The sequence below is a fragment of the Diospyros lotus genome, chromosome 2, assembly GCF_014633365.1.
Source record: "Diospyros lotus cultivar Yz01 chromosome 2, ASM1463336v1, whole genome shotgun sequence".
Taxonomy (NCBI): Eukaryota; Viridiplantae; Streptophyta; class Magnoliopsida; order Ericales; family Ebenaceae; genus Diospyros; species Diospyros lotus.
The window spans coordinates 5,424,708-5,438,896 of NC_068339.1; the positions used below are offsets into that span (position 1 = coordinate 5,424,708).

A 14,189-nucleotide genomic window follows, 5' to 3' on the forward strand; every position below is an offset into this window, starting at 1 on the left:
CTGTTCTTCAAAGAGACATGGCAGCTTTGTGATTGAATATCAGTCTCTCTATTGTTGTTCAAATCTTCTATACACACTGTGTGTTGAATAGCAAGCTAGTTCCCATTATTTTTATGTTCGATTGATGTTTTGATGTGCAATAAATAACCACTCACATTAATTAGTAAGAAAACCGCCGAATCAACCAAGCAAAGTTAAAGGTTACTCTAAATCATTGAACTCTTAATTGGTAATATATGAACGTATCAAATTCTCAAAACATTTTGTAACACGATGCGAACATAGAAGCCAGGTTTTTGTTGGCTCCTTGATACTTCTGTGTCTACCCATTAATGCATAAAAAATAACCAATAATTCACTCAAAATTTGAATATCACCTTCCTAGGTCAATTCCTGCGCCGCCTATTATATATTTGGGTACCAGCATGGTCTACTTGCATCGATATCACTAAGGACTCCAAATTTTTCTGCATCTCATGTGATCCAGAAGTTATTACAAAGGTGGGATCTTTAGAGCTGGACATTCTTCCAAATTGGAACCACATACAGATCATCTGAAACAACCCAACCCAAGTACTGTGCTTTTTTTCTTGTTATTTTTGGTTGCACACACTGAGAAACAATTGCTAGAGTAGGGTTTTGTTTGACATCAAAAAGTTTGCCAACCCCAACTTGTCATATGTCCATTAACTCCTATAGAGTTAAAAGGGTCAAAAGTGAAGCAAGAAAAACAAAAAGGCACCAATTTTAGATACTGCGCGTGAAAATAGAACCCGATCCACTTGCCCATTTCCCTTCTGATCTTGAAAAAGCTCTTCATTCGCTCAAGTGGTGAGGCACATTTTTGGCTCAAGGGGCAGTTCCTGTAGGCCAGTTTCAAAGCCAAACACACTTTGGCTGTGCCAAAATCCAGATAGATTATATAAGATCATGTCAATAGTGTTGAGTGACTGGAAAGTTGGTATTATGTATCTTTCCCAGTCCATATTGGTAATAGAGTTTGACAAAGAATGATGTTTCCTGGAAACATCATCATTTAAAGGTTTTTGGAGATTCCACTAGGAAAGGGGATTGCATTGCATTGACCAGACAGTTTGGCTTGGTATAGTTTCAAGCCATTTTTTTCTATTTGGAAGTAACTTCAAACTCCATGTGACATAGGGCGCCCCAGTGAATTAATGTTTTAAGCCAGATATAGTGTCTTCCTCATCCTCTAATGAGCTCTTATTTCAATGTTGTTGTTTTTAGGTTTAAGGAGTCTTACCATCTCCGAATCGATAAAGTGCGACTTTGTTATTTGAAATGTGATCGAGTACAAGGATTAGTAAGCATCTCCTCCTTTCCACCTCAACTTTATGTATCAATTTACTGTTTATATATATATATATATATAACCAACAACTAGTACCCTTCTTTAGACATGCCTTATCCCGCCTTTTAAACTCACTACGTGTCGTTTCATATTTGCGCCTAATGGCTTTGCACCGTGTTTGTCATGATATTCCGACTTCTTGTGATTTTGTTCTATTGTGCTAATTAGATTTAAAAACATAAGCTGCTGTCTGATCAGTTCACTCTTACCCAACAATCAATTCCATGTCATATTAAGTTGGTTTGTCACTTTTAAGATTTAACTTAATTTGCCTATATAATTGACTCAAATAAATATCACGGACCAAACTTTGAACGCATGGGAATGCAAGATTTGGCTGCTTGACGTGAATAATCATGAAATGGATGGGGCCAGCAGCGAGACGTGTTCCGGCTCTTGCCATAGAAAGGCTTTCTTTACAGCTCCTACATTTTCATTGTTATAAAACAGGAACCAAAAGCACAAAGAATCCAGATTAAAATTTAACATGATTTTTGCAGCAACAGTTTACAGATATGTGTACGATCATTAATTGTCCACATTCAGTTTGCTGCTTTTTTGGCCGCCCAGTTGATGGAAAGGGGCCAAAGACGATAGTTGTTTGTCTTCTTCTTCGCTAAAAATATCTCTCTAGCCTCTCGAGATAATTAGTTTTATTTTCATGAAAAAGTAGATGATAATGGGAGGAACATCGTCTTCCTTGCTATCTATTCTCAAACCAAACAAAAGAATCTTTAGTGTATAAAATTTTTCACTTTAATAAAAATAAAAAAAAATGAAACATTTTTATATACAACCTGACAACTTATTTCTATAATTCAAACCACGTAGGACATTTATTTAGATTGATTGGTTTTCTTAATTCTGTTTCACTAATTACCACATCTATCCCTTTGAAGATACAGATGCATTAGAACCAACAAAACCATATTATAATAAGAATTTCACCTTTGAACTCATGATGGGGAGATATTGAGTTGACATGTCAGTATCAAACAAAACCATATTCTCCAAGCATGATCCCCATGTTATTGTATTTATCAGCTGTCATAAAGCCCTTGCATAGGGGCTTTCCTTTGCTAAAGGGGGTTTGATGTTTATAGTGATATGAAAGAATTTGTCTCAAGCAGTAGAAGCATCTCACGCGTCTACCATATCTTTCCCCACCTTTCGATTCCATAGCTAGCTCCTCATAAAATCAAAACTACACATTTCTACTTAATGTTCTACCTATCAATAACAATGATGAATGACCACAGTAGTTATAACCACAACACACTAGTACAAGTCTTAGAAAGACACAGACACGGTGCTCCCAGCCAATACAAAAACGAATAAAATGCCAGCAAAATTGGGGCACCGTTATATTTGTAATGAAGTTGTTGCTAAAGAATTTGATTGAAAAATTAAGCACAAGTCAACCCACTGCATTTGCGAGTGACGGGCATGGTTTTCACGGTATCTTTTCTTGACCTACAGAAAGACCGGAGATGGTTGTCGTCAACTGTACCAGAACTCGTGAGTTTAACGCCGTAGGCTTGCAATCTGTGTACGTCTCGTGGAAGTGGCGACTGAAGAATCCCGTCCCACCAGCCGGGGGGCAGAACGGGTGTGGGTGCACATTGAGTATGTTGATTATGGCAACTCAGCGGACCTGCAAATCTGTTCCATGCATGCCCCCATCCGATTTGTCTTTGCAAGCCGTGTGACAACAATTTACTTTGGAAACTGCTGAAGAAAGAGAAATTTGTAGCATTCTCTTCATCTGAAGAGCAAAAGAAGGAATACAAGTTAAAGAGTAGTTGTTAATGGAAGATGTCACAATAGCATGCAAGCTATCACAACTCACCAAGTCGATGAGCAGCTGCCAGAGCTGCAATAAGCTGTGCGTAGGTTGTCCCAACACGTCTATGGGCCCCCGAAACAACAGCATGTTTAGCACGTGAGGCAAGAAAGAAATCTACAAAAGCAACCCACCTAGGCGCTGGTCCCCAATCCTTTGCTCGGAAACTTAACTGCTGCATTCTAGCTGTTTCTCGAGCAGAAACATTTCCCTTGAACAATTTGTAGTCAAAGTGAAGAACCTGGCAGAGGACAAACAAGGGTTTCATAGAAATATAAGTAATGGAACAATTTACAGGATTTCCACACACATCTAAAAATCTGAGTATGACCACATCATAGACTAGATAGTGCTTCCAGTGGAGAACAGAGAACATTTAAGTGCTCTTTTTGCAAAGCAATTTACCTCTGCAAATTCCAGCAGCCTTGGAGTAATATCATCAATAACAGATGGTGTATCAGATACCAAAACCACACGCGGTCTTGACACCTGCTTGCAATTTCTGAGTAGGGCCTTTCTAATGCAATGCAAGGAAGCCATTACTGCTTGTGGAGACCTAATAACCAAATTAAAATCTTGCAATCAAGCAGAGTTATACCTACAGTGGTAGATCAAACCATATTGGAACATGCATTATGATATCTTCTCTGCTGCTATGCATCCGCCATTAAGATTCAAGAATATCTTTCCTTGTCCACAAGGAAATAAAATGCAGTCTCAAATGTAAGTACTTTAGGTGAATTACCTGTTTGTTAGCATGCGCATATGCAGAGCAAGATGAGGATCAGGACCTCTATTAAGCACCCAATCAACAGCTTCTTTGACATCTTTTGAAGGAGAAATGATAAATCTCATCAGCTCTCCAAATATATTAGGTCTTGAATGAATAAGTTCAGTATCCCCAAATAAAGCAGAGCTCGCCTTCCTCATTTGAGGGTGTATATTCTTCAAGAAAAACTGAGCAGCTACAGCATCTGTTGTACCTTCAAACCTGAACAAGGAACCATTATGACAATGATAAAAACTGAGAAACTGAAGCCAAACTGTTCATCTCAATTTACCATATAATTGGTTGTTTCCACTTTCTCCAGTTACTGCACAGAACATTAGTTTCCTTGGGATTCTCAAAATTATCAACCCTCACAATCAGACGCCTCCCATACTTCTTCATACAGTCATTCAATCTCCACAGATGCTTCACTTCTCTCAAAGTAAAAGAAAAGTTCGTATAAGAAAGGTAACCCTCAAATGGAAATTTCCCCCTGCAGATAAGGAAATGTAATAGTCAGTGCATATGTCTTAATGCAGATTACCTAATATTGAGGCCATTAAACTACAACTGCGGGAGATTTGTATACTGTCCATTGTTGCAGTGATATATGCAAGCTTGACTAAAATATTGTTAATTGAGATGATGAGTGGCTTTATGAGTGAAGTGTTGACACATTATCATCTGCAACTTTAAGCAGTAAACAACCACCAAGAAGTTCAAATGCAAGTTCTAGGTGATCAACCAAACTTAGTTTAGTACAATAAAGGCTAATCTAATTGTTACTCACAACAAAGAGAAATAAATACAGGTTTTAAAAGAAAAAAAAAAACAGGAATAGGGAAAGAAAGGCCAGAGAAAGAACCAATATGCCTGGTTTGCCCAATGACAAGTGACCGGTTCAACATGATACTCAATCCAGCAGCAGTTAGTATCTTGTACATTTCATTTCCAAAACCTGCTTCTGATGCTTTCCCCAATACAAAACCTTGTCTGCAGAACTGCTCAGGTGGCAGGCCTCTAACTCTAGGAGCCCCTGAAATAGGAATCATGCTAATTCAACAATGGCAACTAAACTTTCATGAGTCTACAATGATTATTTGTCTAAAATCAAAGTCACAGAAAAAATGAGATACATTCATTCAAACTGGCAGGTCTACAACAGTTATTTCTCTTAAATTAAACACACCAAAAAAAAAAACTAGACAAAGTCATGCTATCTATCTACATGTGGCATATACCAGAACCATGGATTAGAAGAAAAATCTCCTCACAAAAACTTGTCGCATTACTATCTATTAAGTATGCTAGAGAAAACAAGAATCCTAGTAAGAACAGAAAATACATAGAAATGAGTATCAAATGCTTCAGCTTATTGAGAATTTAAAAACTTCAAAAATCTCTTTATACTCCTTCAACAAAGTCCACCACAGAAGAAATCATGATGATTGGGGCTTACAAAAATAAAAAAATAAAGATGCTAGTTTTATGCGATTAGGAGTCTCTTGATTTTTTGAAATGAATAAAAGTTGAGTATTAATAGAGCTGGAGCTCTCCCTCCCCACCTCCACTTCCACTTCATTTCTCCTTCCCTCTTCTCAGCTGCTTTCTTTGATGTAGGACAGATCTAGAATCCTACTAACAGTGGCTGATCAGAGGCCTAAGAGGCTTAAAATGCTAGGAAAAATTGTAGAAAACGCCAGGGTTTTGATATGCAATAGGTTTTGGGCAATTTAGAAGTAAAATATGGCTCAAAAGATGAGATTTGAGGACTGAGAATATGGTTGGAAGTAGAGTTACGATAATTGAAATTTAAAATTGAAAGATTAGAGAGAATCTCCTAGGCATAACACCTAGGGTTAGAATTGCATCTCACAATTCAGTTCAGATCATCTACATGTAAAGATGTTTCAACAAAAAATCAAAATTGATAGTAGAGAAAATCTATAGCCTCTAACATGGACATGAGATGGAGATCCCCTATTTAACCCTAAATTTTGTTCAATTTTAGCACATCCCTAGAGAGTAACTTTATCTTATATTATATTACCAGACAATATATATTGTATTTACATGTTCAACTAGCTCACATATCCATAGCCAACTTTTATATGTATCTCAATGCCCTAACATTAAAAGTTTAACAAGGCTAAAACCTAGGGACAACACAGCCGGCATTTGTACAAGTTAATTGTTCCAACATACTAACTCTGTGTCAAACTTGGAACATCAATGACCAACAACCCTCTTTAAAGACCTTGATTCAGAAGGGGGGGGGGGGGGGGGGGGGAGAGAGAGAGAGAGAGAGAGAGAGAACCCATTGGCCACCATGATGAAGTGTAAAGGAAGAGGAGCTTCCCTCAATATCCTAAAACCCTCCCTCAATACTACTTAAAATAAGAAGAAAATAAAGAATAAGGCAGCATGATTCACAATTTCAATTGAAAAATAAACCCCGAGGGAACTCCTGGCAGAGCAGTTTCAATCCAGCATAATGCTGTATGCATCTGACCTCCCAGAGCCTGCAGTGGGGGCAGCCTCATGCCTTTGATAAATAACAACTTTGCATCTTTGTTCTTTCCTTAACTAGACTACATAATGAATCAAGTAAAAGTTCTAATTCATGCAAGGCTGTCAAACTCCATGATCTAATGGCCCATTTGGTACGCATATAAGAAAGTGGTAATGCCATCTAACAAAGTATAACCACTTTTGACATCTTAAATGAGCTGGGTTAACTTAAACCAAGTCTTATTTATCACAAGATAAGTGCGTACCAAGTCCCCCCCCCCCCCCCCTCCCCCCCCGATTTATTATATTGTAAACTTGTGAGATCTAAATTTTGTTCCAAATGGAAAATTTTGCCCCTCATCTACAAAAACCTCTCTAAACACACACTCTCTTCATTAAACCCTCCCTCCTCTCTGTTGTGCTGCCACCTTCCCTCCTCATCACCACTGCCATCATCAACCACTGACTCTCCATCCAATCTCTTTCCTTCCTATATTCTGTACGATCAATAGTTGACCATTGATGGAGCGCCATTTCCCAATCTCCCCCCTTCTTCTCTTCTTTGTAAGGCCATTATATCCTATGTTATCTCTACAGGCTTCCCCCCAAGTTTTCTTTGGTCTTTCTCTCCCTTTTTTTCTATAAATTTCCTCCATTTAATCCACTCAGCTCAGAAGCAGTTCTATCAGTCTTCCTTTCACATGTCTAAACCATATTAATCATGACTCCCTCATATTATTTTCAATAGGCACCACTTCAAAGCAACCCTCTAATGCAAACATCAATTCTTTGAACCAACAGTTTCTTCATTCTTTTCTACATTTCACCCCTCTCATTCGCAATGATAGAATATGCATGCCAAACACATTTTCATAGTTCTGTCACAAAACTTGGATATGCAAAATCATCAAAAGGTTCCAACAAGAAAATTTTATTGCACCCACCTCCTACTAAGCATTTCCTAGAAGCAACCGAGTTTGAAATGGCACAGAAAGTACGGGTTTCGTCAAATTGGTATGTACTTGTGTCAATGCCTAAATGGGTATATCTGGGAGTGAATGATTATAGTTTGTAGATAAATTCAAACTTGGAAGTAGAATATGACTGTTGGGCATGAGTTAGTATGTAACGCATGCATCCAATTTAACAACAGAAACTGAACTAACAAAAAATTAGGAAAACAACTGCGATCTAGTTTGGAATTCAGCACCATGCTATTAGTGCAGTCTCTAAAGACACAGTGCTGTTAAAGATTAGAAAAACTTCATCATCTGTAACCACATTGCAAAGTAAAGAAATGTGCCATGATGCTATTAACCAAATGTAAATTGCTTTACGAGGAGGCATAAATGCAGCAAACTTCATGCTTTATAGTTGTGGAGCTGGAGCCAGAGAAGAAAGATGAGCATTTTCTAGATATCCAAAAATTCATCTAGTAGAATAGGAGGATGTTCATGGTTAATAGTTTGCAATGTTTTCTGGTGAAAAAAACTGAAGTAATAAAAACAAATGCAAATATGCATGATAAAATGATTTGAGGGTTATGCTATTAGAATTTTAGCCAATACAAGCCTAACCATAAGAACACATGCAAATATGCATATTAAAATCATTGGTGGGTTACCCATTTAGAATTTTGACAGTACAGGGACATCATGTGCTACAGCTCTCTATTCAATTATGAAAACCAAGAGAAAAGCATAAGACCATCATGGATATGATGAAAACCATATGCAATCAAATACAAGGCAACCAGAATTATCTACAAGTGCAAGTACAATAGAAACTGAGCTTAGCAAACAAATCGTACAAAACTAAATTAGGAATAGAACTATTCTTTTGTACCACTAAGAATGGCACTTGAGTAAGATGTTTAAAATTATTCATGTTTGTGGGGTTGTGGTTCTTTTTTTTTTTTTGGGGGGGGGGGGGGGGGGGGTGGGGGGGGGGGAATCAATTTAACCATAGCCCAAGTCCATGAAGCCTGAGTTCATTGATGCAACAACACATCACAAGCCTTAATCCTACTAGATGGGATTAACTATATGAACTCTACCTCTTCAATCATTTCTATCTATTACCTTATTAGCATATATTCTATAAGGACATCAATGGGAGAAAGTATTTGGTGAAAGCATGTCAAGCTCATAGATTTAAGTAGGCTGTAGAATTCCATTTTGTATATCAGTTGTAGCAGATTATTTCTGCAAAGGATCAGTTACATGTTGTAACTGATTTGTAACTGTTAATTAGTTAGCTATATATAAAGCTAACCAACCTGGTTGGAGAATCAATCAATGAAGTATTGAATTCAGTTTCTCATTCTCTCTCTGTTTTCTTCCACTTTCCCTCTGTTCTCTCTCCGTTTCTCTCTTCCATTCTTCCTCCTCAATTCTATTCTAAAAACCCTAGATTCAAGACTTGGTCTTGACAAAACATTATAACATGTCATCATGCAAAATTAATATAACAATTCAATTGAAATTAACCATTTATAATATTTGCAACACCTTTTACAAACATGTTGGGTTGAATTTGCTTATTTATATAACATTAAAAATGATGTCATTACAATTTAATGGGCTAAACAATAACAAACATGTTATGATATCATTCTATTGCTAGAACATGTCCACAAAAATAACTGAATATTTTCTATTCCATACAAGTAAGATATGAAAAATGACTGATATGGTGCTGAATTTGTTTTCTCAGTCAACATGCTATTGCACAAGAAAATATTCAGTGTAACTATGATACCATGTCATCGTGCTGGCTGGGTATCACAGCTCAATCATATATTGCCATGTATTCAGATTAGGAATACTTGACAGTTAGTGAAGATAAAATTAAAAAAAAAAAAAAGGTGAATAAAAGCCAACTCCTATCGGCTGCAAGGGGACGCAATGGGGCAACTCCTACAAGTTGGAAAGGAGCAACATAAGATCTGAATCTATCAAAAAGCCATACAACTGCAATCCCTTGAAGTTTAACGATGCAAGCAATCCAATCTATCCAAAAAGGCGAAGTTGGTAATGATACAGACACTTGAGAAGTTAATCGAACTTGAAGCACAAAAATTGGAAAATGGCCACGCAAAAGAGCGGTAATTATCCTCCTTTTTGGGCAATCAAACAGAACAACATACTAAGAACGTATCCAAGGAAAGACACAGAACATACCGTGGAATTGGAAATGCTGACGGATGATTCTTCGAACTCTGAGGCTCTCCTTCCTAGTTGCTTCCTCGGAAACAGCGCGCTCTCCCATTTCCTCGACCGTGGCACACGAGGGGGTTCCATTGACTTCCACCACGGTACCCACCGGTTCGGGGCGGTTATTGTCTGGAATAGAAAATCCGGTGGGTGCATCAATAGAGCTGAGCCTGAGATTGAGAAGTAGAAGACCTAGAATGGTGATGAAAGTGCAGAGGAAGAGAAATCTGGAGACAAATAGACGACCGATTCTACTCCGAGAAGCATTCAGTCTCATGGATGGGAGTGGGAGTGGGAGTGGGAGTGGAACGGGATCTGCTAGTAGTGCTTGAATATGTTTTGTTGGTTGGGTGGGGGGAGAAAATCAGAGAGCAGGAAATAAAGGAGAAATTGCAGAGACAGAGAGGTGTAATATATACATATACATATACATATAGCCCTCCTCTCCTGATTGAAGTTCGTAGAGGAGATATTTGCACCGACAAATACAACTGTGACAGAAAGGATCCTCTAGTAGAAGAGAATCGAGTGCTTAGAAATTAAATCTTTGCCCATGCATCAAATTTTGTGTCACCAATGGCATAGATTCCAATGCATGACCAAATATGTAATTTTAGTACCTCTCACTGTGCCTGAAATGAAAACATCTTTAAGCTATATACATACAAACATATACATAGACGAGACGCGGGCAAAATGAGAGGGGGGCGTGCCCCCCCCCCGCGCATCTAACAGAACGAACAAATCTGTATACGTAGATAGATAGATAGATAGATAGCAACAGAAAATATGGACAGACGTCGTAAGCATAAAAAAGTCCCAAAGGTCGGTCGAAAGCTTTCCGCCGCCAAGACATCATCCTTCTTCATTCCCACCGCATCTAGTCCTTGCCCCCGTCTCCCCGGAACTATCCTCGTCGGCCCCCTTTTATCACCCGTTTGATAGGTGGCAAATTGCAACTTCTAATTAGACATCAACCTAGTGTTAATGGAAAATTTAATTTCTCTAATACATCAAATCAAAGTAATCTTTACACATGACGGATAAAAATACTACTGGTCCCTGGATGCATTTGAGTGTCGTCTCATCCGAAATTTAAAGTTCGTTCAGATTTCACAGCTAAAGCCTTCGGCTGGATGACGTTGCTACTCTCTATTATCTTGTGGACAATGATAATCAGATGCTCGATGTGTCCCTCATTTTGGTGCAAATCATTGTGATTATGATTGGCAAAATACTGAATAAAACAAAAGAAAAATATTCCAGAATATTGAAAACCAGACCCGTAGATACTCCCCTCCTTAAAGATAGAGATAAGCAGATGCCTATCTAATGGTCCGAAAGGTTAAAAGTTTCCAGCCAGAGACTCATTTTCTTTGCTTCTAACAGCACACAGCCTATATTACTTCATAAAGGAGGCAAATGAGAATACATCGCAAAGGAGGCAAATAACATTTTAGGAAACACCTTCCAATTCATGACCTAATTTCTGCTGCTCTAATTGCCCATTGATGATCTCACCTTGCACTAGAGTTAGCAAATGGGCTTGCTCGCCTCTAAGCCCAACCCAATGCTGTAGCAAACAAGTTAGAATAGCCCGATCCCACCTCTACCAATTGAGCAACTCTCATCAAATGAGGATCAAACTTTCTCAAAACAATCAAATGATGAGCTGTCCAGCTCACAATGCAACTCTAAGCAACAAAGAACTAGTAATGTCTAGTAGGTGTTTGAGATTATTAATATAGTCGAGAAAAGTCAAAAAGCTCTATGTAAATTTTGCAAAAAAGACTACTCATGCTAACCAAGGAGCGGGACTGAACATTTGATTAGATATGTCTTGAAACATAATGATGGTGGCTTGGACGCAACGCAAACACAATTGCAACAAAATAAGGGTTTGATTTTTCGATATAATAAAGAACTTGATAAATCTATTTTAACAAAACTAATAATTAAAGCTGAATCTTTTTTTTGTTTAGGAATGATGTAATGTTTAAATGGTATTGTAAAAATGCATTATAACTTACAGCTAAGGGTTTTTTACAAAAGACTACAAAAAATGAAGCGATATGATTATATCTAGAATATTTAGAATAATTGAGAAATACATGTAATGGAATGGTGTTATTAACGTAGATACTTGATATGATATTATGACAAATAACTACTATATGTGCATCACCATATATTGGATTGATAAAGAATGAAAAATTTTAAAAAGAATAATTAGATTCATAGAATTAGTAAACAACATAGAGAAAATTTAATTGCAAGTAAAATTTGAGATACTAGTTATAATTACAATATAGTGATAAAATAATAACAATCTCATTTGATAATGCAAGTAATAATGGCTCTGTCATTGAACGATTAAAACGCGAACTTTTATTAATTTTAGATGGACAACTGTTTCATAATAGATGTATATGTCATATTTTAAACTTTTATGTACCTGATATTCTACAAGTATATAATGAAGCATTAGCTAAAATAAGAAATGTTTTGGCTTTAATTTGAAATAGTGAATTTTATTCCTGGGAGTGGAAATAACTTGTTAATGGATTTGGTTTATCATATAGAAGATTTCCAACAGATGTTCAAATTATATGGAATTCAACTTATTTGTTGTTACAAAAAATTAAATCATATAAACAACAACTTGAATGATTTTGGAATAGGAAAATGATAGAAGCATGACAACTAAGGGATAATGATTAGGAATAACTAGATGTTATTATGTATATATTAGAAATATTTTATAGTGCAACAAAAATATTTTCTAATTGTAAATATCTTACCACACATATTTTTATTCATGAAGTATTTCCTATTGTTAATTATTTTGTAGAACATGGAGATTCAAATATATATAAACAATTTATAACTCCCATGGAAAAACATTTAAAAAATGTTAAACTAATATACCACTATTATATCTTATGGTAACTGTATTACATCCCACACAAAAGTGAGAAGTTGTTAAATATTATTTTGCAGAACATAGAGATTCAAATATATATAAACAATTTATAACTCTCATGAAAAAATATTTAAAAAATATCAGACTAATATACCACTATTATATCTTATGGTAGATGCATTACATCCCACGCAAAAATAGGAAGGTGTTGAATATTTTTTGAAATTTTATGAAACTACTATGAGAATCGACACACAAAAAATAAAAATAATAGTTCAAAATTTAATTTTTGAAATATATAATTTATATAAGTCTTGTTTTGATAATAAACCAAGTAGTGAAAATTCTTCTTCACAATTAAATTAATATACCACTATTATATCTTATGATAGTTGAATTAGATCCCACACAAAAGTGAGAAGGTGTTGAATATTTTTTAGAGTTTTATGAAACGATTATGAGAGTTGACATATAAGAAATAAAAATAATAATTCAAAATTTAATTTTTGAAACGTATAATTTATATAAGTCTTGTTTTGATAATAAATCAAGAAATGAAAATTCTTTTTCACATGGGAAATCTAAGAGATTCTTAAAATGAGGGTAATCCACATATCTCAAATCGAAAAAATCAAAGAGCAGTCCATAAACATTTAATGGGCTTAACAAAATTGAATTCTATTTAAATAGGAGATTTTCTTTTTCTTATGACCAAATTAATACATTTGATATTTTTTTCATGGTAGCATCAAAATCACCACATGTATCCGATGTTGGTTGCCATGGCCCAAGATTTTTACTAGTCCCCCAATGTTCACAATGCCATCGGAGTCAACTTTTTTTGCAGGAAATAAGGTACTTAACCTAAAGATATCAAAGTTGCAACGTACGACACTAGAAATGTATATATGCTTTAAAGATTGGTTCGATGCTAAATTTGACAAATAATGGATAGATTTGTATGATGAATCTAACGAATCAGAATATAATGACAATGCAAGATCATCCACAACACAGTGATCTTTCCTCTTAAAAGGAATACGCCCCTCAATTATTAGTTTGAATTTTTTTTATGTATTTTAATAGTCAATTGTTTTCCCTTACATTTTATTATTTTTTCTTCAAACTATACTAACTTAAGCATCGGAGTGCTCTCGGGAGCAATCCCGAGGGCAATTCTTTGCAAGTACTTGTACCATTTGAAAGAATAAAGAAGGTTAGGCAATACTTAAAAATTAATTTATTTTTAATATCATTTAATAACTTATTATTCATTTGCATCTTAATATGTGTTTCTTATTAAAACCATACTAACTTAAGCATAGGAATGCTCTTGGGGGCAATTTCGAGAGTAATTTTTTGCAAGTATTTTTATCATATGAAGGAGTTGACCTTTCAAGAAAGGAGACATTGAAAAATACAAAATCAACAATCACTTATAATTATTTTTAAACATGTTTTAAAAAAAAAAACTATTGCATTCGAAAAAAAAATATTTAAAAAATTAAAAATCAATGGCCCACGACTCGGCCCGCCTTGGCCAGTATATTAAGGGT

At 35.8% G+C, this 14,189-nt stretch overlaps 1 protein-coding gene across 1 annotated transcript; it reads right to left on the reverse strand.

The window, feature by feature from the left end:
* Positions 1-2,712: 2,712 nt before the first annotated feature.
* On the reverse strand, positions 2,713-11,037 carry LOC127793748 (uncharacterized). Its single transcript, XM_052324452.1, has 7 exons — positions 9,678-11,037; positions 4,858-5,020; positions 4,277-4,477; positions 3,961-4,206; positions 3,621-3,771; positions 3,222-3,456; positions 2,713-3,137 (listed from the first exon to the last, which is right to left on the reverse strand). The coding sequence occupies exons 1-7, from the start codon at positions 9,985-9,987 to the stop codon at positions 2,779-2,781; spliced, it is 1,665 nt and encodes a 554-aa protein (XP_052180412.1). The 5' UTR covers positions 9,988-11,037; the 3' UTR covers positions 2,713-2,778.
* Positions 11,038-14,189: the final 3,152 nt, after the last annotated feature.